Source organism: Salvelinus namaycush, chromosome 21 (genome assembly GCF_016432855.1).
Source record: "Salvelinus namaycush isolate Seneca chromosome 21, SaNama_1.0, whole genome shotgun sequence".
NCBI classification, from domain to species: Eukaryota; Metazoa; Chordata; class Actinopteri; order Salmoniformes; family Salmonidae; genus Salvelinus; species Salvelinus namaycush.
The window spans coordinates 22,812,460-22,840,033 of record NC_052327.1 but is presented as its reverse complement, the minus strand read 5'-3'; the positions used below and the strand labels follow the sequence as shown (position 1 = coordinate 22,840,033).

The window sequence follows — 27,574 nt, the reverse complement described above, 5'->3', positions numbered from 1 at the left end:
GGGAGTTGGAATAGGCTGCACTGGGCTGTGCTGTCGAACTGGAGACACCGTGCGTAGGGCTGGTGCCGTATACCCCAGGCCGAGGAGACGCACAGGAGACCAGATGCGCTGAGCCGGCATCATCCTTCCTGGCTTGATGCCCACTCTAGCCCGGCCGATTAGAGGAGCTGCGATGTAACGCACCGGGCTATGCGTGCGCACCGGGGACACCGTGCGCTTCACCGCATAACACGGTGCCTGCCCAGTCACTCTCTTGCCACGGTAAGCACGAGGAGTTGGCTCAGGTCTCCTACCTGAGTCCGCCAATCTCCCCGTGTGCCACCCCCAAAAAGAATTCTGGGGCTGCCTCTCGTTTCCTCGGGCCAATTCCTCATAGCGTCGCCGCTCCGCTTTAGCTGCCTCCAGCTCCTCTTTCGGACGGCGATACTCTCCCGGCTGTGCCCATGGTCCTTTGCCGTCCAAGATTTCCTCCCATGCCCAGGAGTCCATTCAACCACGCTGCTTGGTCCTTTGGTGGTAGGTGGTTCTGTAACGATTCTCGTCCTCTTCGTCTGAGGAGTAGGAAGGATCGGACCAAGGTGCAGCGTGGTAAGTGTTCATATTCTTTAATTAAATACGCAACACTAAACAAAAACAACAAACACGACAAACGAACAGTCCAGAAAGGTGAAAACAAACACTAAACCGGAAACAACCACCCACAAACATAGGTGGGAACAGGCTACCTAAATATGATTCTCAATCAGAGACAATGATAGACAGCTGCCTCTGATTGAGAACCATATCAGGCCAAACACACAGAAATACAACACAAGGACAACATAGAACACCAGACATAGAATGCCCACCCAAACTCACGCCCTGACCAACCAAAACAGAGACATAAAAAGGATCTCTAAGGTCAGGACGTGACACAGAGAAGCACTTCACTTAGAACAAGACCCAAGTAAAGAGGCTCTTTATTGTCAAAAGAGGCAAAGATGATTAAATGCAATCTACTGTAAACTTACTTTTCCCTTCATGTCTCACCTTATCACCAATACAGTTGCCAACTCTGACCAATTTCACTCCATAATATACAATCCTTTAACTTTGGAACCATTTTTACAACAGCCCTTATTTTAAATCCTTTTAAATATTAGAGTAGGCCAACTCTTCCATAACTTGGGTATTTTGATGTTTCCCTAACCCTGCCTTACTAAGCGTGTAGTTCAAAGACCGTTGTTTGGTAAGTTGGGCTGTTGGCAGTCAAGGGTCTGGTGCAACAGAGGTTAAATCAATAGAGATATTTGTTTTCAGTTCACCATGGTGGGGTTGTTATACAATGGTGTGTTTGTATGTGTGTGTGTGTCCCCATTCAGGGGGAGGAGCTTGGTGTACAGAGGGGTATTCATTTGAATGTTAGCTGACTGTCTCTCTCTTTCTAAAGATCTAAAGACACAGCCATGATGAGAACAACACTTCTTAGCGTGTACCTGACTATAGTATTTTTAGGTGCTTCGCTGTGCACAACAGGTAAGAAATCCTTATTTTATTATTACATTACATAACACATATATTTTGTTTAAATTAACTACCAAGACAATGGGAACAGTACCACATGGAAAAAAGGGTATATTGCAGCATACTTCACTTAATTTTTTTCAGTTTAAAAGTGAAACATCCTGTACCGATGTTTTACTCCAACAATTAGTTGGCTCCTTTAAAAACAGAAACCACAGGGACAACTTAGGTGCATAGACTTTGATCAGGTTACATGATTAAGCCCCCTCGTGTTTATTTTGCTTACAGCAGAGACTGGTCCAGTGGTCTCTCTGAAGAATGGCAAAGTTCGAGGCGAGTACATGACTGTGAAAGGCATAGAGCAGAGGGTGCAGCAGTATTTGGGGATACCATTTGCCCGTCCACCAGTGGGTCCCCTGCGCCTGGCTGCCCCACAACCTGCAGAGTCATGGGAGGGAGAGAGAGATGGCACACGCCAGCCTCACATGTTAGATGGTTTTACTGTACTGTATCATTGGACATGGAGTGCTAGCCAATAAGGCATTGACCCAAAGAACTAACTTTTTCTTGCTCTCTTTCTCTCTCTCTCTCTAGGTGTATTCAGGATCCAGTTATTTCTCAGCACATAGTAAATATAATGGCCATTGAATACAACCTGCCAGACGTGTCAGAGGATTGTCTTTATCTTAATGTATACACACCTAAAGAGGCAGCAACAGTCAAAAGGCTACCGGTAAGTTATGCTGTACATGTCACAGTTTAACATTTCACTTATGTCTTATACAATACCAATTTGAAGAAGAAACGTGGTATTTTTATTTAACTAGGCAGGTCAGTTAAGAACAAATTCTTATTTACAACGACGGCCTTTATCCTACTCAGGTGTTCTTTTGGATTCATGGAGGTGGCTTGTCAATGGGTGCAGCATCTCAGTATGATGCATCACCACTAGCAGCCTATCAGAACATGGTCGTAGTTGTCATTCAATATCGTCTTGGAATTTTGGGATTCCTTAGGTATGACATAATATTCTAAATAGTACATTTGACATTGTGTTTGCTGGAGTGGTTTTTGACATTGTGTTTTATTCTTAGTGCAATGCATCTGATGAATTTCTTTGCATATCTGTTAAAAGCACTGGAGATGAGCATGCACCAGGCAACTGGGGTTTCCTAGACCAGATTGCAGCTCTGAAGTGGGTCCAGGAGAACATTGAGAGCTTTGGAGGGGACCCACAGTCAGTCACCATCGCAGGGGAATCTGCAGGAGGCATCAGTGCCTCCATACTGGTAAAAAAGAGCCACAATCCAGAATCTGTCAAGGAATTAGATATAACATTATCTAATCTCAATGTTTTGTGTCCAACTTGACAGACCCTGTCTCCATTAGCAAAAGGATTATTTCATCGAGCGATTTTCCAAAGTGGAGTGGCAACACTTGGAACTTACACTTCAAAAGAGCCTCTGGTCATAGCTAAGGTATTCTACCACAATCATCCAACACAAAGGCACATTTAACTGACTTGTCAAACCACACTGATTTAAATGCTATGTGATGTTTGAACAACTCTATGTGACCAGGTAGTGGCTAACCTGACAGAGTGTGACTGCAACACTAACGAGCAGCTTGTCAAGTGTATAAGAGAGAAAACTGAAGAAGATTTAGTGAACGCAACAAAAAAGGTACGCTCTGCAAAAAAGGTAAACTAGCTATTCGTAGTGGAAACATAAGGAGGATATTTTGCATGTGCATTTCTTCTTGGCGGTTCAAATGATTAATTTCATGATTGAAATGGTTTGACCTCACCTTTAGTGTAAAAAAAAACATACAGAGTAGCATCTCCCTCAGATATTACTGTTAAGTTATTACAACAACAGCCACAAGGGGTCAGGTTAGGCCTGTCTTCAACCATTGAGCCAACTTTTCTGCATTTTAGATGAAAATCGTTATGGGGGCGACCGTGGATGGAGTGTTTCTGAAAGACCTTGCAGAGGAGCTTTTAAAGAGCAAGGCGGTCGAAAAGGTTCCTGTGCTGCTTGGAGTGACAAACCATGAGTTTGGATGGATCCTCCCCTCGGTAAGTTTATAGTTTCTTAATTTAAAAAAACACTTCTGTTCAAAATAGCTCTTCATGTCTCTTCATCTTCAAGTTTAGGTGGTTCGCAAAATAAAAAGTGATTTAATAAGGATTAAGTTGCTGTCTTCTTGCATTTAGGAAGATGAAGGTGTGTTTAATGTCTTGGCTTTTATACAGTATGTTCTCCTATGTTTTGTAACAGTCCTTTGCTCCACCTGGATGGTCGGAGGGCTTTAACAGGCAATCAGCGATGTCGATAATGAACGTTTTCTATCCTGCTGGGGTGAGTGGTTTTCATCCACCTTGTCCTCCTCCTCCTTCTGTTCCTTCGCCTGTTACTGCTGCTGATTGCTCTTACGCTCTGCATTATTAATCAATCTGAAGCCGTGTTTATGTACCATTTACATTATTGTATCATGATACAATTTAGTATTATTGTTATCATAGTAACTTAATATTATTAAGCAGAAAATGTACCAGAATATGAAAGTACTGCTGGCCACACTAAGTTGATGATATGTAGGCCTATACTATACAGCAATGTCAAACCAGATTGGTAGTCAGAGTGGGTCTTGAACACACAGGGGCACTTAAACGTGTATACCTGCACAATGCCAATTCTGCAATCTGCATCTCTGTTGCATTTCAGGCCTCCGGACTTAACAATCTCATTGCAGATGAATATTTAAAGGATGCAAAAACTCCTGAAGATGTGCGTGATGGATTCACTGAAATGCTGGGAGATCTGTTCATGGTTCTCCCTGTTATTAAAGTCGCTGGATACCACAGAGGTTAGTTTCAGTTGGGGAAGACAACCTCCTGTTGCATTGTAATTCACCTTATGATATGATGCAAAAAGCTCTCATGATCACTTACAATGTCTCTCCTGTGTTTTTAGATGCAGGTGCACCTGTGTACATGTATGAGTTTCAACACCGCCCAGAGATGCACAAAGAGACCAGACCAAGCTTTGTAAAGTCTGACCATGCTGATGATATTGGGTTTATGTTTGGATCATGCTTCTGGAATGGACATATAAAGATAACAGGTAGGTAGGTCTACAGAAACTGCATCAGGGCCAGATTACTGACCGGGCACGCAGTAGTCTTGAAAACCTGACCCTATAGGCAACAGTGACTATACGGTCTGGTTTCAATTACGGACTCTTTTGGCAACTTCGATAAGGGGAAAAAATTGTTATGGGATGGGCCCTCTTCAGACAGACAACTCTCCCAACAATTCACGAGGCAGACATGCCAGAACGTCGCAATTTGAAACCAAAGTTTGCAGGCAAAACCTTTGCAGGGATTTTAGTGAAGGTAGTTGATGCAAACTAGCCACTTGCGAAATGCACTTATTAAAAATAACCTCCGGATCTCCATCCTGCTAGCTACTATTTAGCATTTTATTCAAGCGAATAAGGTAGTGACGTAGGCAGTGACGTAGTTCATCTATGCCTAAAGAGTCCGCCATTGAAACCGGACCCTATTGTCACTGTTGCCAATAGAATCAGGTTTTCGAGACTAGGCACGCAGGGCACATGCCCAGGGGTCTCGACCTCCAGGGGGCCCCCACTGATTTTGTTATAGTGTTTGAGTCTCTCAGATTGAATAAGAACACTGCATGGCATAACGTGTTGAAATGCAGGAAATGAGCTTTAAACCACAAAATTGTATCTCTGCCTCTAACATGTTTCTTGCCCAGGGCCCAAGGTTTTGTTTGTCCAAACCTGAACTACATAACCTGCTGTCACATTGGCATGGTTGATGCCATTCGTGATCACCAGAATGATTCAAATGTATTATGCAAGTTAATAAAAACTGACCTGAACGTTATAAGGAGATAGTGATTAGCCTTTGTCTGCTGAGGATATGAACAATATGAAGATGATCATTTCACAAGATAAGAATAATAGGGATAAAAAAGAAAGATGGATCATCAAATAAAGTGGTCAGGAGGCCACTAGTTAATTACCATTATTTGTTGATTTATAATTGTCTTGACCTAAAAAAAGCTTCTCGAGATCATATTAATTTCAAAACAAGGTAACATCTGATCACTCCCTATATTCCCTTAAATGTCACTTACAGGAACAGTCACTGAAGAGGAGGAGAAGCTGTGCAAGACAATGATGGCATATTGGGCCAATTTTGCTCGCACTGGGTAAGCACGCACTCTGACATAAACTGACGACAATATGGCTATTTCTTTGTTCTATAACTTTTTTCTGCATGATTTTCACACAACAGTTCAGCACACCAATAGAAATAGACTCCTGAGTTACTACTTTGCTTCAATAGGCCTGTTACAGCACACTGATTCCTGGGAATGAACTAACTGTGACTTGATGTAACCCTCAGCTCACCAAACGGGGAGGAGCTGATACTGTGGCCCCTGTATGACCAGAAAGAAGAGTACATGGAGTTGGGTTTGAAGCAGGTGGTTGCTCAGAGCCTAAAGAAGGACAAGGTACACTTCATGACTGTCCTCCTCCCTCAGAAGCTCCACAGCCTGGCAGCCGCAGCAAGTCAGGGAAACTGACATTATTAGCTTACACCTCTAAACACTGTACCTGTAAGCCTAATTATTTTGACAATTTTCTGTAGGTATGTCTAGACTAGAATTTGAATAAATAGTGCACTTTAATTGCAAATGTGTGCTTGTCATCTTTCTGTCTCTGTCTTTCTTCATAGCCTTGTTTTGTATTGGTTGGTCACATGCATAGCCAAAAATGTATGATGAATGAATTATGAATTAGCTAAATCATGCAAATATAACTTGTCTGTGTAAGCAGTATATAAGAGAACTAACAGATTGCCCCAGTGGAGCTCACCTCAGATCGGTATTTTATGCATCTAGAGTACCAGTCAAAAATTTGGACACACCTACTCATTCAAGGGGTCTTCTTTATTTTTACTATTTTCTACATTGTAGAATAATAGGGAAGACATCAACACTATGAAATAACCCATATGGAATCATGTAGTAACCAAAAAAGTGTTAAACAAATCAAAATTATATATATTTTTTAGATTCTTCAAAGTAGCCGTGATGACAGCTTTGCACACTCTTGGCATTCTTTCAACCAGCTTCATGAGGTAGTCACCTGGATTGCATTTCAATTAACAGCCTTGTTAAAAGTTCATTTGTGGAATTTCTTTCCTTCTTAATGCATTTGAGCCAATCAGTTGTGTTGTGACAAGGTAGGGGGGTATACAGGAGATAGCCCTATTTGGTAAAATACCAAGTCCATATTATGGCAAGAACAGCTCAAATAAGCAAAAGAAATTGTAATTTGGATAATAAGAGGGTTGAAATGTAGATAATGAGATATTATTACTATTAAGTACTGAGTGAATGAGAGCTGTCAGGGGACTAGCTCCGATGTGAAAGAGGTGGTGTCTGAATGAATACCCCAACCAGTTCTGTGTGAGCTGAGTTTACCAGTTCTGTGAGCTGAGTTTTCAATCTATAACACTATCTAGTGGTTCTGTCCACCACCGCTCGTTGATCTACAGGTAGTGAACACTGACAGGAGAAGCCATTGAAAATGTTGAGAGGGTAACAGCTGAGTCGGGTAAGGACTGTTCATTGATGACCCCGGACACTGAGATTTCCTCGAAAACATGATATGTGTACCTCTCGGGCTGGCTGCGCTGTGATCGTTGCTGGTGGTGTGGATGTAAATACCTAAGTTCTGTATGTGAAAGGAGAGAGTACTATTTTGAAAATGCTGTAAAATAGAACACTAGTGACAATATTTAAACCCCTGTATGAATAGAACACTAGTGTAAAGGAGGAATTTATGAAGAAGAGTGTAATGGGTTACTAGATTTGATAAAGTAACAATGTGTGAATGTATAATGGGCACCTAGAGTTTAACTTGCTAGGTAGAGACTTATTATGGACAGAGCACGCCATCTACAGGGGACTGATAGACAGTGCCAGACCAGTTTTAATACATCTTGATCCCAGATAGTTAATCTCTTCCCTTCTGAATTGGCCGATGTACTCTATAAATTTTGCACATTACATGTTAATCTAAAATAATAGACATTTAATAAGTGTGAAGCAGAAAGTGAATATCCAACATAAATTGTTAATAAATATATAGAGTAACAGTTTCGGGTAGACTAAAATTAAAACAATGCTTTCCAATAAGGAGAAAGTTATCATATTTGTTCTGTTTTTAAACCTTACAATAGGAGTAAAAGCAGAACATTGTTTGAGAGTGATCTGTGTGTATTAGCAGTAGTAATTGAGAAGGTCTTCTTATTTGGAAGAAGGGAGAAACCTAGTTGAAGGAAACAGATATGGAGACTATTGAAAGTAACAAAGTGAATGGTGATATTAGTGGATTTCAGATAGCACTCTAATAATGCAATGTCTTAGTAATTTGAAGAAGTAAATGTTTCAATACAAGGTCACATGACAAACAGAGGGATTGAGCCTTGGGACTGATTATATTCGAGGCTGCCATCTGGTGTTTGGGTTAAAGATAAGCTTCCTGTGGACCAATAGATAGGCCGTTAGTACTCACTGAACTCAAATAGGTTGTAAGGGACACAGTGGGAAAATATTTTTTTATTTTTTTATTTCACCTTTATTTAACCAGGTAGGCCAGTTGAGAACAAGTTCTCATTTACAACTGCGACCTGGCCAAGATAAAGCAAAGCAGTGTGACACAAACAACACAGAGTTACACATGGGATAAACAAACATACAGGCAATAACACAATAGAAAAGTCTATGTACAGTGTGTGCAAATGTAGTAAGATTAGGGAGGTAAGGCAATAAATAGGCCATAGTGGCGAAATAATTACAATTTAGCATTTAAACACTGGAGTGATAGACGTGCAGAAGATGAATGTGCAAGTAGAGATACTGGGGTGCAAAGAGGGAAAAAATGTATAACATTATGGGGATGAGGCAGTTGGGTGGGCTATTACAGATGGGCTATGTACAGGTGCAATGATCGGTCAGCTGCTCTGACAGCTGATGCTTAAAGTTAGTGAGGGAGATAAGTCTCCAGCTTCAGTGATTTTTGCAATTCGTTCCAGTCATTGGCAGCAGAGAACTGGAAGGAAAGGTGGCAAAATGAGGAGTTGGCTTTGGGGGGTGACCAGTGAAATATACCTGCTGGAGCGCGTGCTACAGGTGGGTGCTGCTATGGTGACCAGTGAGCTGAGATAAGGCGGGGCTTTACCTAGCAAAGACTTATAGATGACCTGGAGCCAATGGGTTTGGCAACGAATATGAAGCGAGGGCCAGCCAACGAGAGCATACAGGTCGCAGTGGTGGGTGGTATATGGGGCTTTGGTAACAAAACGTATGGCACTGTGATAGACTGCTTCCAGTTTGCTGAGTAGAGTGTTGGAGGCTATTTTGTAAATGACATCGCTGAAGTCGAGGATCGGTAGTATAGTCAGTTTTATGAGGGTATGTTCGGCAGCATGAGTGAAATTTGTTTTTTGTTGCGAAATAGGAATTTTGGATTGGAGATGCTTAATGTGAGTCTGGAAGGAGAGCTTACAGTCTAACCCCACACCTAGGTATTAATAGTTGTCCACATATTCTAAGTCAGACCGTCCAGAGTAGTGATGCCAGATGGCCGGGCCGGTGCGGGCAGTGATCGGTTGAAGAGCAAGCATTTAGTTTTACTTGCATTTAAGAGCAGGCATTGAAACTCATCTGGAGGTTAGTTAACACAGTCTCCAAAGAAGGGCCAGATGTATACAGAATGGTGTCGTCTGCGTAGAGGTGCATCAGAGTATCACCAACAGCAGAGCGACATCATTGATGTATACAGAGAAAAGAGTCGACCCGAGAATTGAACCCTGTTGCACCCCCATAGAGACTGCCAGAGGTCCGGATAAAAGGCCCTCCGATTTGACACACTGAACTCTATCTGAGAAGTAGTTGGTGAACCAGGCGAGGCAGTCATTTGAGAGACCAAGGCTGTTGAGTCTGCCGATAAGAATGCGGTTATTGACAGAGTCAAAGCCTTGGCCAGGTCAATGAAAACGGCTGCACAGTACTGTCTTTTATTGATGGTGGTTATGATATCGTTTAGGACCTTGAGTGTGGCTGAGGTGCACCCATGACCAGCTCAGAAACTAGATTGCATAGGGGAGAAAGTACGGTGGGATTCGAAATGGTCGGTGATCTGTTTGTTAACTTGGCTTTCAAAGACTTTAGAAAGTCAGGGTAGGATAGATATAGGTCTGTAACAGTTTGGGTCTAGAGTGTCTCCCCTTTGAAGAGGGGGATGACACGCGGCAGCTTTCCAATCTTTATGGATCTCAGACGATACGAAAGAGAGGTTGAACAGGCTAGTAATAGGGGTTGCAACAATTGCGGCGGATAATTTTAGACAAAGAGGGTCCAGATTGTCTAGCCCAGCTGATTTGTAGGTGTCCAGATTTTGCAGCTCTTTCAGAACATCAGTTATCTGGATTTGGTTAACTTCTTCAGGCTGAAGGGGCAGTATTGAGTAACCTGGAAAAATGTGCCCATTTCAAACGGCCTCGTACTCAATTCTTGCTCGTACAATATGCATATTATTATTACTATTGGATAGAAAACACTCTCTAGTTTCTAAAAGCGTTTGAATTATTTCTCTAAGTGAAACAGAACTCCTTCTGCAGCCCACTTCCTATCCGGAAGTGAGATTTCTGAAAGCGAGGTCTCTGTTCAAGAGCTTGTCTATAAATGGGCATGTCGCTTAGGACTATACATACACGTCATACACCTTCCCCTGGGTGTCAAGAGGAAGTGAGAGCAGAAATGAGTTGATTATCTTGTTCTGAGATTGAATACATCATCTTGGAATGAAGGGTCCGCCATTTTTTTTTTTTTCGAAAGCGCGAAGTTGAACCTGGACTCGCCTTCTGGAAAGCCGTCGTTATGGGCGAATACCATCTCCGGCTTAGATTTTATTTGATACATGTCACAATATCATCCTAAAGTATGTTTTTTCAATATAGTTTTATTATATTATTGAAATTTATTCGGGACTTTAGGCGTGTTGCGTTGTATGACTTTGTTCACGAAGGAGTGTTAGGGTTGCGAAAGTTCAACTGAGATAGGAACAGTAGCACACCTGAACTTGGTTAAAATAATTGTTTAATTCAAAAGTTAATAAATGGCAAATACATTTTTCGTATATACGGGTTCACTGCACCACCCCGCAGGGTGGAAGAGAGAAGACACTTGTTCCTGACAAAGATAGTATATTATACTCGTGACAGAGATTAGTTCCCACTTCCGAGCCGGCCTGTCAGAGTAGAGACTGGGCGTGGTTTAGACTCACCCAGCCTATCGTTGGTGTTGGCACATAAGCTGGTCCCAGCCCCTTTGCGCTTTCTGGTGTCCTTTTGCTGTTGCTGTGTAGATTACGCTCCTTCACCCCAGAGACTGGGGTCAGACAGTTTTATAACATTGTCTGAGATATTCGCACCTGTATACAATGTCCACTGTTCTCGCTCAAGGCTATCTGCAGCTTCCCAGCACTCTTATCTGGCTCTAACTGTTACTTCCAGCACACACACACAGACATCCAGGCGCCCAGGCCAACAGGTTGTCAATATCCAATCACATATGATATAGTTGCTAATCACGTTTGTTATAGTATTCAATCACATATGATATAGTTGCTAATCACGTTTGTTATAGTATTCAATCACATATGATATAGTTGCTAATCACGTTTGTTATAGTATTGGGTTATAGTGCATGACTCAGAACCTCACATGTGTTTTTCGTGTGTATAGTTTATCTGTTATTGTCTGGTCAGCAGTCTCCTGATTCACCCCCCTCCTGTGTCTCTCTAAGATTAGCACAGTCTCGTCACACAGTACAGCGCCCACACTACTGATACTTTGTTGCATACACACACATATTTCATACACACACACATTTCAGGCTGATATTCATGGTTAGGCCCTGAGCACTGGTAAAAGTGAGAACAATGGAAAATGCAGGTTCACAAGAGTCAGCAATTCAAACTTTAATGCATAAGAAGCCCTACTAGCTTATAGTTAGTTAAGCATGTCAAAAAACCTTATAAAAACCCCACAGGAGAGGTTAGCGCCGCATGGCCAGTGTGCTTGCTAATTCAAGAGGGAAAGAGTTCGTTCTGGATCCAAACAAAGACGGTTCTGGACAAAGGACCCCTTGTACAACATTCTGATGGAAGATCAACAAAGGTAGGACCCAATTTGGGATGCTATTTCATATATCTGTCGAACTGTGCTATCGCTACCGATTACCTGGAATCAATGCGGTTGTGTGTTAGCTATTGCAGTAAGCTAATATAACGCTATATTGTGTTTTCGCTGTAAAACACTTAAAAAATCGGAAATATTGGCTGTATTCACAAGATCTTTGTCTTTCATTTGCTATACACCATATATTTTTCTGAAATGTTTTATGATGAGTAATTAGGTAGTTGACGTTGGTGTCTGTATTTACTCTGGCTACTCCCGTGTTATTTCTGACTGTAGCTGTGATGGTAGCAGTAATGTAAAACTGATTTATAGCTCAAATATGCACATTTTTCGAACAAAACATAGATTTATTGTGTAACATGTTATAGGACTGTCATCTGAGGAAGTTGTTTCTAGGTTAGTTTGGTTGGTTCTAGGTTAGTTAGGTTGGCTTTGTGCATGCTACCTGCATGCTACCTGTGCTGTGAAAAATGTCTGTCCTCTTTTGTATTTGGTGGTGAACTAACATAAATATACGTGGTGTTTTCGCTGTAAAACATTTTAAAAATCGGACATGTTGGCTGGATTCACAAGATGTTTATCTTTCAAATGCTGTATTGGACTTGTTAATGTGTGAAAGTTAAATATTTTAAAAATATATATTTTGAATTTCGCGCCCTGCACTTGAGCTGGATGTTGTCATAAGTGTACCGACGTCGGGCTTGCAGCCCAAATTAAAGGAGAAATGGGGGAGGCTTGGGCAAGTTTCCGTGGTGGGTGCAGAGCTGTTGACCGGGGTAGGTGTAGCCAGGTGGAAAGCATGGCCAGCTGTAGAAAAATGCTAATTGAAATTCTCGATTATCGTAGATTTATCGGTGGTGACAGTGTTTCCTAGCATCCTCCCAGTGCAGTGGGCAGCTGGGAGGAGGTGATCAAATTCTCCATGGACTTTACAGTGTCCTAGAACTTTTTGGAATTTGTGCTATACAGGATGCACATTTCTGTTTGAAAAAGCTAGCCTTTGCTTTCCTGACTGCCTGTGTATATTGGTTCCTAACTTCCCCGAGAAGTTGCATATCGCTGGGGCTATTTGATGCTAATGCAGTACGCCACAGGATGTTTTTGTGCTGGTCAAGGGCAGTCAGGTCTGGAGGGAACCAAGGGCTATATCTGTTCTTAGTTCTACATTTTTTGAATGGGGCATGCTTATTTAAGATGGTGAGGAAAGCACTTTTAAAGAATAACCAGGCATCCTCTACTGACGGAATGAGGTCAATATCCTTCCAGGAAAGGCCTGCTCACTGAAGTGTTTTAGGGAGCGTTTGACAGTTATGAGGGGTGGTCGTTTGACAGCGGACCCATAACGGACGCAGGCAATGAGGCAGTGATCGCTGAGATCCTGGTTGAAGACAGCAGAGGTGTATTTAGAGGGCAGGTTGGTCAGGATGATATCTATGAAGGTGCCCGTGTGTACGGATTTAGGGTTGTACCTGGTAGGTTCCATGATAATTTGTGTAAGATTGAGGGCATTTAGCTTAGATTGTAGGACGGCCGTGGTGTTAAGCATATCCCAGTTTAGGTCACCTAACAGTACAAACTCTGAAGATAAATGGGGGGGAATTAATTGTCTAGGGCACAGTTGGGGTCTGAGGGTGGTCTATAACAAGCGACAGCAGTGAGAGACTTATTTCTGGAAGGTGGATTTTTAAAAGTAGAAGCTCGAATTGTTTGGGCACAGACCTGGATAGCATGACAGAACTTTGCAGGCTATCTCTGCAGTAGATTGCAACTCCACCCACTTTGGCAGTTCTATCTTGGTGGAAAATGTTGTAGTTGGGGATGGAATTTTCAGAATTTTTGTAGCCTTCCTAAGCAAGGATTCAGACAGGGCTAGGACATCAGGGTTGGTGGAGTGTGCTAAAGCAGTGAATAAAACAAACTTAGGGAGGAAGCTTCTGATGTTAACATGCATGAAACCAAGGCTTTTACGGTTGCAGAAGTCAACAAATGATAGCGCCTGGGAAATAGGAGTGGAACTGGTGGCTACAGGGCCTGGGTTAACCTCTACATCACCAGAGGAACAGAGGAGGAGTAGGATAAGGGTATGGCTAAAGGCTATAAGAACTGGTCGTCTAGTGCGTTGGGGACAGAGAATAAAAAGAGCAGTTTTCTGAGCGTGGTAGAATAGATTCAAGGCATAATGTACAGACAAGGGTATGGTAGGACATGAGTACAGTGGAGGTAAACCTATGCATTGACTGACGATGAGAGAGGTTGTGTCTCTGGAGGGACCAGTTAACCTAGGTGAGGTCTCCGCATGTGTGTGGGGTGGGACGAAAGAGCTATCTAAGGCATTTTGAGCAGGACTGAGGGCTCTACAGTGAAATAAAACAATTAAAACTAGCCATGAGAGCAGTAGACAAGGCATATTGACATTAGAGAGAGGCATAAAGCAATCACAGGTGTTGATCAGGAGAGCTAAGACAACAACGGGTAAATGGCGATGAATGGGCAGAGCAGGTCAGTTAGGTACATACAGGACCTGAGTTCGAGGCTGGGGCCGAAAGGTAAACAAATGAGGTACTGTGTTATTGAAACAGTCCAGGGGGCATCAGCTGTGTAGCCGAGTGATCATAGGGTCAAAAGAGCAGCAATAGGTGAGTCAGAGTGCTGTTCGGTAGTCGCTACTACGCTAGGCGAGCAGGGGACAGCATTCAGAAAAGCTAGCGGGCCGTGGCTAGTAGATGGTTCTTTGGCGATATCGTAACAGAATAGCCTTTTGAGACCACATCGGACGATCACGTCGTCAGTCCAGTCGTGATGGATCGGCAGGGCTCCGTGTTGACAATAAAGGGTCCAGGCCAATTGGCAAAGAAGGTATTTTATCCCTAGTATTAGCTGGTATATGGGCCTAGCACGAGGCTGACTCAAGGCTAGCTGGTGCTTGCTTCGGGACAGAGGCGTTAGCTAACAGTAGCCACTCGTTTGCAGCTAGCTAGCTGCGATGATCCGGAGTAATGATCCGGTGTAATGATCCAGAGCGGCAGGAATCCGGTGATATGGAGAAGCAGTCCGATATGCTCTGGGTTGATATCGCGATATGTTTCCATTACTTGGAACTGTGTCCAAAATTGAAGTAGTACCGAATATTGAGCTGATAAGCCAGCACCAACTTTAGATGAACCGAGCAGATTTGTTGAACAACAGGTTTCATCTTTTGACTGGTCACAGGGACATATGTCAATGCAACAGGTAAAAATTATAAGATTACAAGAAAGGGGCTCTGGGATTGTCTACTTAAGAAGGTGCCTATTCAGCTTGACAGGACACTGATGTGTCTGAAGTATACTTCTGTATATGTTTAATCAAGACTTCCTGTCCAAGATGCAGTAAACTCGATTAAGATTTAAGTACCAATGATTCTGTATTACCAATGATTCTGTATCTCTCCCTTTGAAAGGCTACCTGAGGCAGGTGCCTTGGGAGAGCAGTTATTGAGACTGTGTACAATACAATATAAAGGTACCGGATCATTAAGGGAGCTCCCAAATTAAGGAAGGCCATTTTGTTTGTTTTTACCCTAGGTTTAACCACACACGCCAGCACCCACACATTATCAACCTGTGCTGAATATTTGTTAGTGGTGTTAATACTGTGTTTGATTTATTGTGTGGGGTCTTTTTATTTTGGTTTTAGTGGGTTATTCCCCGGGTTAGAAAGGATGCACCTTAATGGGCACACAAATGACATTTTGTGCTTCATGTATCTATTGTCTGAGTTTTGGTTGCACACATGTCAATTATCTTGATAAGAAATGTACTAAAAACCCAATGTAAACCTGGTAGAGAAAATGTTTGGAATGTTTGAAATGTCTTTAAATAATGAGTCTGGGGTACAGGGAAAGAAACACTCACTTAATGGGGTTGAATGACCTCTGACCTCTGTTCTGACTTTCTGGTGAGGCCTGGTCACCTTCTCTAGAAAGGCTAGAGACATTGGGTGAGATTTAAATGTAATATGTTAACACTGATAATTAGGAAGAAGTTTATAATTGATCAATCGTGCTATGTGTGATTCAGACCACGAGAAGGAGAGAGAGCGCTGCCCCTGAAGGATGGAAAACCTGTCTATAGTCTATTTTACTATTCCTTGAATTACCTTATGGGATACAATTAATTTAAGATGAAGTTATCAAGGTTTGTAATTCTAATTGTATTTGTTATTTTGATTTAGTTGTTTTTTATGCATGGATCATGATGTGAGTCATGTGTCAAAAGGGAAGAAGTGTATTGTTGTTGTTTTGTATTTGTTAGGGATCCAAACACCAAAGCACCCACATTACATATAAAACAAAAGATAAAAAACAGTGAACTATGTTTGTACTGAATAAGCTAAAGATAAAACAGTACATCATATAATATCCCTACACCACCACATATCCACAACACAAAATGTTCAATACCACCATACAACAATATCACAATGTGTGCGTATGTGTCTCTTCACAGTCCCTGTTGTTCCATAAGGTGGATTTTTACCTGCTTTTTAAATCTGATTCTACTGCTTACATCAGTTACCTGATGTCGAATAGAGTTATGTGTAGTCATTATGTAGTACTGTGCACCTTCCATTGTCTATTCTGGACTTGGGGACTGTGAAGAGACCTCTGGTGGCATGTCTTGTGGGGTATGCATGGGTGTCCGAGCTGTGTGTCTGTATTTGAAACAGACAGCCTGGTACATTCAGCTTGTCAACACCTCTTACAAAAACAAGTAATGATGAAGTCAATCTCTCTTCCACTTTGAGTCATGAGAGATTGACATGCATGTCATTAATGTTAGCTCTCTGTGTACTTAAGGGCCAGCAGTACTGCCCTGTTCTAAGCCAACTGCAATTTTCCCAAGTCCCTCTTTGTGGCACCTGACCACACGGCTGAAAAGTAGTCCAGGTGCGACAAAACTAGGGCCTGTAGGACCTGCCTTGTTGATAGTATTGTTAAGAAAGCAGAGCAGCACTTTATTATGGACAGATTTCTCCCCATCTTAGCTACTGTTGTATCAGTATGTTTGACCATGACAATTTACAATCCAGGCTTACTCCAAGCAGTTTAGTCACCTCAACTTGCTCAATTTCCACATTATTCATTACGAGACGTAGTTGAGGTTTAGGGTTTTAGTGAATGATTTGTCCAAAATACAATGCTTTTAGTTTTGGAAATATTTAGGACTAACTTATTCCTTGCTACCAATTCTGAAACTAACTGCAGCTCTTTGTTAAGTGTTGCAGCCATTTCAGTGGCTGTAGTAGCTGACGTGTATAGTGTTGAGTCATCCGCATACATAGATATACACTGGCCTTACTCAAAGCCAGTGGCAGGTCGTTAGTAAAGATTGAAAAAAGCCAGGGGCATAAACAGCTACCCTGGGGAATTCCTGATTCTATCTGGATTATGTTGGAGAGACTTCCATTAAAGAATACCCTCTGTGTTCTGTTAAACAAGCAACTATTTTCCACATTATAGCAGGGTGTGTAGACGAAATCCGAGCAAGGCTTGCCTTCCAGAGAAACATCAGAGATTGTAACGTTCTTTGTTTCATGGGAACATGGCTCACTCGGGATACGTTATCAGAGTCGGTACAGCCACCTGGTTTCTATACACATCGCACCAACAGAAACAAACATCTCTCTGGTAAGAAGAAGGGCGGGGGTGTATGCCTTATGATTAACGAGACGTGGTGTGATCATAACAACATACAGGAACTCAAGTCTTTTTGTTCACCTGACCAAGAATTTCTTACAATCAAATGCCAACCGCATTATCTACCAAGAGAATTCTCTTCGATTATAATCACAGTCGTGTATATCCCCCCCAAGCAGACACATCGACGGCCCTGAAAGAACTTCATTGGACTCTATGTAAACTGGAAACCACATATCCTGAGGCTGAATTTATTGTAGCTGGGGATTTTAACAAGGCTAATCTGAAAACAAGGCTCCCTAAATTTTATCAGCATATCGAATGCGCGACCCTGGCTGGCAAAACCCTGGGTCATTGTTATTATAACTTTCGCGACGCATACCATGCCCTCCCCTGCCTTCCTTTCGGAAAATCTGACAATGACTCCATTTTGTTGATCCCAGCCTATAGACAGAAACTAAAACAGGAAACGCCCATGCTCAGGTCTGTTCAATGCTGGTCCGACCAATCGGATTCCACGCTTCAAGATTGCTTCGATCACGTGGACTGGGATATGTTCCGCATAGCGTCGGACAATAACATTGATGAATACGCTGATTCGGTGAGCGAGTTTATTAGCAAGTGCATCAGTAATGTTGTACCCACAGTGACTATTAAAACCTTCCCCAACCAGAAACCGTGGATTGATGGCAGCATTCACGCAAAACTGAAAGCGTGAACCACTGCTTTTAATCAGGGCAAGGCGACCGGAAACATGACCGAGTACAAACAGTGTAGCTATTCCCTCCGCAAGGCAATCAAACAAGCTAAGCGTATGTATAGAGACAAAGTAAAGTCGCAGTTCAACGCCTCAGACACGAGAGGTATGTGGCAGGGTCTACAGTCAATCACGTACTACAAAAAGAAAACCAGCCCCGTCGCGGACCACGATGTCTTGCTCCCAGACACACTAAACAACTTCTTTGCTCGCTTTGAGAACAATACAGTGCCACCGACACGGCCCGCTACCAACACCTGCGGGCTCTCCTTCACTGCAGCCAACATGAGTAAAACATTTAAATGTGTTAACCCCACAAGACGGTATCCCTAGCCGCGTCCTCAGAGCATCCGCAGACCAGCTGGCTGGCTATCCCAGTCTGCTGTTCCCACATGCTTCAAGAGGGCCACCAATGTTCCTGTACCCAAGAAAGCTAAGGTAACTGAGCTAAATGACTATCGCCCCGTAGCACTCACTTAACAGTCTCATGGCCTTGAGATAGAAGCTGTTTTTCAGTCTCTCGGTCCCAGCTTTGATGCACCTGTACTGACCTCGCCTTCTGGATGTTAGCAAGGTGAACAGGCAGTGGCTCGGGTGGTTGTTGTCCTTGATGATCTTTTTGGTCTTCCTGTAAAATCGGGTGCTGTAGGTGTCCTGGAGGGCAGGTAGTTTGCCCCCGGTTATGCGTTGTGCAGACCGTTCCACCCTCTGGAGAGCCCTGCGGTTGTGGGCGGTGCAGTTGCCGTACCAGGCGGTGATACAGCCCGACAGGATGCTCTCAATTGTGCATCCATAAAAGTTTGTGAGGGTTTTAGGTGACAAGCCAAAATTCTTCAGCCTCCTGAGGTTGAAGAGGTGCTGGTGCGCCTTCTTCACCACACTGTCTAGTAATTTACAGACAGTGTGGTAATTTAGACTAAGAATGCAATCTGTCATTACCACAAATGGGGGCCGTGACGAGGAAAGTTAATGCTAGAAATATAAGATTTGTATACTGTATGTCAATGTAAATGTACATTCTACCAGTGTCGGCGTGTGCAAAGTTGAGGGTCTTAAATTCAAGTGGTAGAACCAATGTGAAGCACTAAGGACTGTCATTTTAAATTTGGGTTGGATAATTTATCAATAGTTCTAATTATAATTTGGAAAGGCTTCTAAAGACAGAGTGATGGCCCTAAAATGTGAGGAGAGTTACTAGATTGTAACTTGAGCTAAACTTGCACCAATCTCATTCTTATCAAGGTTGGCATGAAGCTGTTACAACATGTGTTCTCTCTCTTCCTCGTGAAAGTCAATATTTAACCCGTTTCAGGAAACTACGTGTATTTTGCATGTCACGACTTCACAGGAGAGTCATATGAACGTTATTTTTTATCAAAATGCGTTTTTATGGCAGAAATGCCTTCTGGAACATTTGAACTAACAAACTTGTATGCCATCTGTAAATATGAATAAAGTTGTTAAATTACGAGCCTAGTTGGTTTAGACACAGAAAAAGTCCAATCAAATCAAATCAAATGTTATTTGTCACATACACATGGTTAGCAGATGTTAATGCGAGTGTAGTGAAATGCTTGTGCTTTTAGTTCCGACAATGCAGTAATAACCAACGAGTAATCTAACCTAACAATTTCACAACAGCTACCTTATACACACAAGTGTAAAGGGATGAAGAATATGTACTTAAAGATATATGAATGAGTGATGGTACAGAACGGCATAGGCAAGATGCAGTAGATGGTATCGAGTACAGTATATACATATGAGATGAGTAATGTAGGGTATGTAAACATTATATTAAGATGCATTGTTTAATTAAGGGCAGTTTTCTCTAATGTATTATCCAGATGGAGAAACTCCCATAAGCATTTAGACAGTCATATAATGCTTTAACCTTATCTCTTATCAAATGATCCATAAAGGGGAACAACTCAGAAAAAACGTGTATTTGCTATTTACCTATCCTACGTACGTCTACATCTAGATGCGCAAGTTAGTATATTATTCATCATTTAGTTCCATCGTTCTTCATCGCTATTCTGTTCTGCGAAAAAGGAGTGTTAATCATTATCATAGGTAGAACTGTAAGTACCTCACGTGGGGCCAATCCCGTCAGGGTTCCTTCTAGAGGTGGACCGATTATGATTTTTCAACACCGATACCGATTATTTGAGTACAAAAAAAAGCCTATACCGATTAATCAGCCGATTGTTTTATAACAATGGGCCGATTAATCGGTATCGGCTTTTTTTGGTATATACACTACTCAAAAAAATAAAGGGAACACTTAAACAACACAATGTAACTCCAAGTCAATCACACTTCTGTGAAATCAAACTGTCCACTTAGGAAGCAACACTGATTGACAATAAATGTCACATGCTGTTGTGCAAATGGAATAGACAAAAGGTGGAAATTATAGGCAATTAGCAAGACACCCCCAATAAAGGAGTGGTTCTGCAGGTGATGACCACAGACCACTTCTCAGTTCCTATGCTTCCTGGCTGATGTTTTGGTCACTTTTGAATGCTGGCGGTGCTTTCACTCTAGTGGTAGCATGAGACGGAGTCTACAACCCACACAAGTGGCTCAGGTAGTGCAGCTCATCCAGGATGGCACATCAATGCGAGCTGTGGCAAGAAGGTTTGCTGTGTCTGTCAGCGTAGTGTCCAGAGCATGGAAGCGCTACCAGGAGACAGGCCAGTACATCAGGAGACGTGGAGGAGGCCGTAGGAGGGCAACAACCCAGCAGCAGGACCGCTACCTCCGCCTTTGTGCAAGGAGGAGCACTGCCAGAGCCCTGCAAAATGACCTCCAGCAGGCCACAAATGTGCATGTGTCTGCTCAAACGGTCAGAAACAGACTCCATGAGGGTGGTATGAGGGCCCGACGTCCACAGGTGGGGGTTGTGCTTACAGCCCAACACCGTGCAGGACGTTTGGCATTTGCCAGAGAACACCAAGATTGGCAAATTCGCCACTGGCGCCCTGTGCTCTTCACAGATGAAAGCAGGTTCACACGCACATGTGACAGACGTGACAGAGTCTGGAGACGCCGTGGAGAACGTTCTGCTGCCTGCAACATCCTCCAGCATGACCGGTTTGGCGGTGGGTCAGTCACGGTGTGGGGTGGGATTTCTTTGTGGGGCCGCACAGCCCTCCATGTGCTCGCCAGAGGTAGCCTGACTGCCATTAGGTACCGAGATGAGATCCTCAGACCCCTTGTGAGACCATATGCTGACACATTCACATTTGTGGCCTGCTGGAGGTCATTTTGCAGGGCTCTGGCAGTGCTCCTCCTTGCACAAAGGCGGAGGTAGCGGTCCTGCTGCTGGGTTGTTGCCCTCCTACGGCCTCCTCCACGTCTCCTGATGTACTGGGCTGTCTCCTGGTAGCGCCTCCATGCTCTGGACACTACGCTGACAGACACAGCAAACCTTCTTGCCACAGCTCGCATTGATGTGCCATCTTGGATGAGCTGCACTACCTGAGCCACTTGTGTGGGTTGTAGACTCCGTCTCATGCTACCACTAGAGTGAAAGCACCGCCAGCATTCAAAAGTGACCAAAACATCAGCCAGGAAGCATAGTACCAAGTGGTCTGTGGTCACCACCTGCAGAACCACTCCTTTATTGGGGGTGTCTTGCTAATTGCCTATAATTTTCACCTTTTGTCTATTCCATTTGCACAACAGCATGTGACATTTATTGTCAATCAATGTTGCTTCCTAAGTGGACAGTTTGATTTCACAGAAGTGTGATTGACTTGGAGTTACATTGTGTTGTTTAAGTGTTCCCTTTATTTTTTTGAGCAGTGTATATATATTTAAGCTTTTTTGGTATATATATATATATATATATATATATATATATATATATATATATATATATATATATATATATATATATATATATATATTTGAAATAATGACAATTACAACAATACTGAATAAACAATGACCACTTTTATTTTAACTTAATATAATACATTAAATCTATTTTGTCTCAAATAAATAATGAAACACGCTCAATTTGGTTTAAATAATGCAAAAACACAGTGTTGGAGAAGAAAGTAAAAGTGCAATATGTGCCATGTAAAAAAGCTAACGTTTAAGTTCCTTGCTCAGAACATATGAAAGCTGGGGGTTCAATATTCCCAGTTCTTCAATATTCCCAGTAAAGAAATATTAGGTTGCAGTTATTACAGGAATTATGACGCGTCGGCTATTTCTCTCTATACCTTTGACTATTGGATGTTCTAATAGGCACTTTAGTATTGCCAGCCTAACCTCAGGAGTTGATAGGCTTTAAGTCATAAACAGCGCTGTGATCAAGCATTGCTAAAAGCTGCTGGCAAACGCAGTAAAGTTTGAATGAATGCTTACGAGCCTGGTGCTGCCTACCACCGCTCAGTCAGACTGCTCTATCAAATATCAAATCATAGAGTTAATTATAATATAATAAACACAGAAATACGAACCTTTGGTCATTAATATGGTCAAATCCAGAAACTATCATTTCAAAAATAAAATGTTTAGTCTTTCAGTGAAATACGGAACCGTTCCGTATTTTATCGAACGGGTGGCAACCCTAAGTCTAAATATTGCTGTTGCATTGCACAACCTTCAATGTTATGTCATAATTATGTAAAATTCTGGCAAATTAGTTCGCAACTGTTGCATATACCCTGACTCTGCGTGCAATGAACGCAAGAAAAGTGAGACAATTTCTTAATATTGCCTGCTAACATGAATTTCTTTTAACTAAATATGCAGGTTTAAAAATATATACTTCTGTGTATTGATTTAAAGAAAAGCAAAAGATGTTTATGGTTAGGTACATTCGTGCAACGATCGTGCTTTTTTCGCGAATGCGCCTTTGTTAAATCATCACCCGTTTGGTGAAGTAGGCTGTGATTCGATGATAAATTAACAGGCACCGCATTGATTATATGCAACGCAGGACAAGCAAGTTAACCTAGTAATATCATGAACTATGTGTAGTTAACTAGTGATTATGTGAAGATTGATTGTTTTTTATAAGATAATTTTAATGCTAGCTAGCAACTTGCGCTCCTTGCTGCACTCGCGTAACAAGGTGCTCAGTCTGCCACGCAGTTTCCTTGTGGAATGCAATGTAATCGGCCGTAATCGGCATCCAAAAATGCCGATTACCGATTGTTATGAAAATTGAAATCAGCCCTAATTAATCGGCCATGCTGATTAATCGGTCGACCTCTAGTTCCTTCCTCTCATGTACATCAGAGCCAGAGGCAAGTATGGCATCCATGACAGGTTAATTTCCTTCATTAATTCGTTTAGCTTCCCCTTTATTGATTGATTCACCCTCAATGCTTCTGTCTAACTTTATATTACCAAATTCACAAAGTGGGAGCCATTGTTTTAGGATCATTTGGATGCCAATCCCCATCATCCATGGGATTATTTTTCTCAGTAGGCATTTAGCCCCTGTGTTTGCATTTGCTGCTCTACAGGGAAAAGCTTCTACCCATTTGGAGAACATGTCAATAACTACAAGGCAGTACTTATATACCTGGCATGGGCTTAATTCAATAAAGTCCATCATCAAATGTTCAAACTGACCCTCAGGTCTTGGGTGGGCCGATGTAGCCACTGAAATGCCTCTGGCAATGTTGTTTATGAGGCAGATAATACATCTGTCGCAAGAATGTTTTGCAAAAGATGTAAAACCAGGTACATGCCAATATTGTCTTATCATTATGATCTCTATCATCCTCCCCTTGACACATGGTCCTTACCATGCGTCAAGTTACACATGTATGGAAAACAGGAGTGAGGAAGAACAGGCAACAGTAAAGGTGGAGGGCCCACACAGATGCCTTGCACCACCGAGCGTGGATTTCCAGGAAGCCTTCTCCTTGGGAGGAGCAGAGTCCTGTAAAAGAGAAATATCAGTTTGACAGAAAGGGTTAATTAAGCTCCTTCGGCATCTTTAAAAGAGGATAAAAAAATGACACAGCAGTGGCTTTTGCTGCAGCGTCAGCTCCAGCATTTCCTAATGAAAAATAATCAGTGGCATTAGTGTGAACTGAACATTTTATCGCAGACAGTTCAGAGGACAGACAAATAGCCAGCAATAGATTATTCACCAACACATGGGATACAATGTGTTTCCCAGTAGCTGTAAAAAACACACAAAAAAAACTGTTTCAACAGCGTGCCAACATCATGCATGACACAGAATGCAGAACGACTAACAATATAGATATGAACTGATTTATCCTTAGCCAGCATGCATGCTCTAGTTAATGCAGACAATTCAGCCCCCTGGGCAGATAGATGTGATGGTAGTCTAGCAGATCCAACAACAGAAAAGGAAGTAACCACTGAGTATGCCATTAATGGTTCCCTTTATGAGTGTCGTAGCCATCAACAAAGAATATTACATTTACATTTAAGTCATTTAGCAGACGCTCTTATCCAGAGCGACTTACAAGTACATACATTCATACTTTTTTGTACTGGCCCCCCGTGGGAATCGAACCCACAACCCTGGCGTTGCAAGCACCATGCTCTACCAACTGAGCTACACGGGACCGTATATCAAGTCCCGATTAGACAGAGGGACATCAGACAATTCAGGGCGAGCTCTGCAAATTTCATCTACAAGTTTCCCTCATTGCAACAATATCAGCACAAGCCAATACAACCTTAGTTGCCGCAGCAGACAACAAACTATCCCCATCTAGTGGATCCAAATGCTTAGAATAGTATCCTACTGGTCTTTGCTGAGCTCCATGTTCTTGCGTAAGAACAGCAGACATATAACCCCCTTTCTCACCCACAATCAAATTAAAAAGTTTGGAATGATCTGCCAAACCCAGACATGGTTAAACAGTCAACCTTTGCTTTAGAGCAACCATAGCTGATTCTGCATCCTCATTCCAAATATCAGGATCCTGTACGGTCATTTGGTGACCATAAATACAAGCTTGAAGGGGAGCGACTATTTCTGCAGTAGCCAGCCATCCCCAGTAATAACATCATGTGTTGTTTGGTAAGAGGTTTAGGGACTGCCAATATAGCCTCCACTCTCTCAGTACCCAATTTTCTCCCTTCAGGAGTGACATCATTACCCAAATACTTTACGGATGATCTAATACACCGCAATTTTGATTTAGACACCTTTTTATTACCCCAGTCTATTTCAAACCCCTCATCTCGGCAGTGTTTTGAATAATATGCGGTACCATGCAAATCATCGGGTTCTTTCACTTCCCCCCCAGTTACCCACCAATGTTTAGCCAAATTCACAATATCTTTGGTCATCCTCCCATCAACTAAGTTGTCAGAGTATAACCAGTCTAAAGAATCAGAATGGACATGTACCAATTGTTCACAACTAGGAGGAGTAGAAATGTTTACTCCACTAGTATCACAGTGAACCTCAATCCCAAATTTGCATAGTAGGTCTCTGGCCAACAAATTGTTAGGACAATGTGGAGAGGCCAGGAAGGTGTGCGCTAAAATCATATCTCCCAACTTCACCATGAGTGGTTAAATGGTCAGTCATGGACACTCCCGATGCCCCAACCAAAATGACAGTAGCTTCAGACAGAGGTGGGTCTGGGTATGATTTCGCATTAATAACCGATATGGTTGCCCTCGTATCGCATAGATTAGCACTATCTTCTGTCTCCACCCAGCACAGCCAGAAGAGGACTGGCCACCCCTCATAGCCTGGTTCCTCTCTAGTTTTCTTCCTAGGTTTTGGCCTTTCTAGGTAGTTTTTCCTAGCCACTGTGCTTCTACACCTGCATTGCTTGCTGTTTGGGGTTTTGGGCTGGGTTTATGTACAGCACTTTGATATATCAGCTGATGTAAGAAGGGCTATATAAATAAATTTGATTTGATTTGTCTCAACTTCCTCTTCTCCTTCGTCTTGTCAGAACCCTGGGTTGTGTGCCGCTGTGTGTGGAGGAGGGGCATTCAGCCAGGGTCCACGATCTGCTTGTTCTGGGTTGCCCTGAGCGTTTGGGCAATCATATACGGGGATACTCCCGTAAAGCCCAGCTCATTGGCTATCTAGCTAGCTTTGTTTGACAAATATACAGTCGATCAAATGAAGACCGGTCGCATCATCGGCATGCCATGAAGGCGTCGCTCTCTGACCAAATTTGGTGTCCTATAGGATATATTACACCCCTAATGATATAGTGATGTCTGGTTACGTTCTAGGATCTCTGAGGAATACATACGGATGTGATTTGACTGGTTGAAACAACCTTTAGGGATAGATTTTCACAGATTCCTTTCTTTGCAAATTGAACGAGTGGAAATACAAAATCGATCGTGCATGCTATATGGACCTTTTTAGGGTATGAAAAAGTATTTTATCTAACAAAATGACACATCATGTTATCTCTGGGACCATTTGGATGATAAATCAGAGCAAGATTTCAGAATGTAAGTATACATTTCACCTTCAGAGGTGAATTTATCAAACCTATCGCGGTGAAAAAAGTATTTTGTTATTAGCAGCTCTCCTCAAACAATAGCATGGCATTTTTTTCGCAGTAATAGCTACTGTAAATTGTACAGTGCAGTTATATTACAAGAATTTAAGCTTTCAGCCGATATAAGACACTTATATTTACCGACATTTGCTGTTTCTCTAAAATCTGCGCCTACATTTTGCGACAAATACGGGGTTTGTGATCAGTAGTTGTGTGGTTGTGGTCAAATGTTGTCTGCTTCAGTACCCTATAAGTATCTCTACTTGCACATCATCATCTGCACATCTTTCACTCCAGTGTTAATGCAACATTTTAATTATTTATTCTCTATGTGTCACGACTTCTGCCGAAGTCGGTTCCTCTCCTTGTTCGGGCGGTGTTCGGCGGTCGATGTCACCGGTCTTCTAGCCATCGCCAATCCATTTTTCATTTTCCACTTGTTTTGTCTTGTTTTCCCACACACCTGGTTTTCATTCCCTCATTACGTGTTGTGTATTTAACCCTCTGTTCCCCCCATGTCTTTGTGTGGTATTGTTTGTTGTAAGTGCACATTGTTGTCTGGTGCGCGACGGGTTTTGTTACCCATTCTGTATTATTCTGGATGCCGGTGGTTATATGTATATATATATTAAACTGCTCCGGTTATTACCCAGTTCTGCTCTTCTGCGTCTGACTTCGCTGCCACCAGTTACGCACCCCTTATACTATGGCCTATTTATTGCCTTACCTCCCTAATCTTACTACATTTGTACACACTTGTACATAGACTTTGTCTATTGTGTTAGTGACTGTACGTTTGTTTATCCCATGTGTAACTCTGTGTTGTTGTTTTTGTCG

General features: G+C 42.3%; 1 protein-coding gene across 2 annotated transcripts; it reads left to right on the top strand.

Moving 5' to 3' along the window:
- Positions 1-1,378: 1,378 nt before the first annotated feature.
- ces3 (carboxylesterase 3) lies at positions 1,379-6,233 on the top strand. 2 transcript variants are annotated; one of them, XM_039017420.1, is made up of 13 exons: positions 1,379-1,515; positions 1,792-1,990; positions 2,098-2,236; positions 2,386-2,519; positions 2,639-2,792; positions 2,877-2,981; positions 3,084-3,185; positions 3,440-3,580; positions 3,783-3,863; positions 4,230-4,371; positions 4,479-4,628; positions 5,671-5,743; positions 5,941-6,233. In XM_039017420.1, the coding sequence occupies exons 1-13, from the start codon at positions 1,446-1,448 to the stop codon at positions 6,119-6,121; spliced, it is 1,671 nt and encodes a 556-aa protein (XP_038873348.1). In that variant the 5' UTR covers positions 1,379-1,445; the 3' UTR covers positions 6,122-6,233. The 2 variants fall into 2 exon arrangements, with proteins under 2 accessions (XP_038873348.1, XP_038873349.1); XM_039017421.1 differs by having other exon boundaries at positions 1,389-1,515; positions 1,795-1,990.
- Positions 6,234-27,574: the final 21,341 nt, after the last annotated feature.

Coding starts and splice junctions, on each gene's coding strand:
- ces3 (XM_039017420.1), top strand. CDS start 1,446: ATGATGAGAACAACACTTCTTAGCGTGTACCTGACTATAGTATTTTTA. Junction 1,516..1,791: donor TGCTTCGCTGTGCACAACAG/GTAAGAAATCCT, acceptor TTTTGCTTACAG/CAGAGACTGGTCCAGTGGTC. Junction 3,581..3,782: donor TTGGATGGATCCTCCCCTCG/GTAAGTTTATAG, acceptor GTTTTGTAACAG/TCCTTTGCTCCACCTGGATG.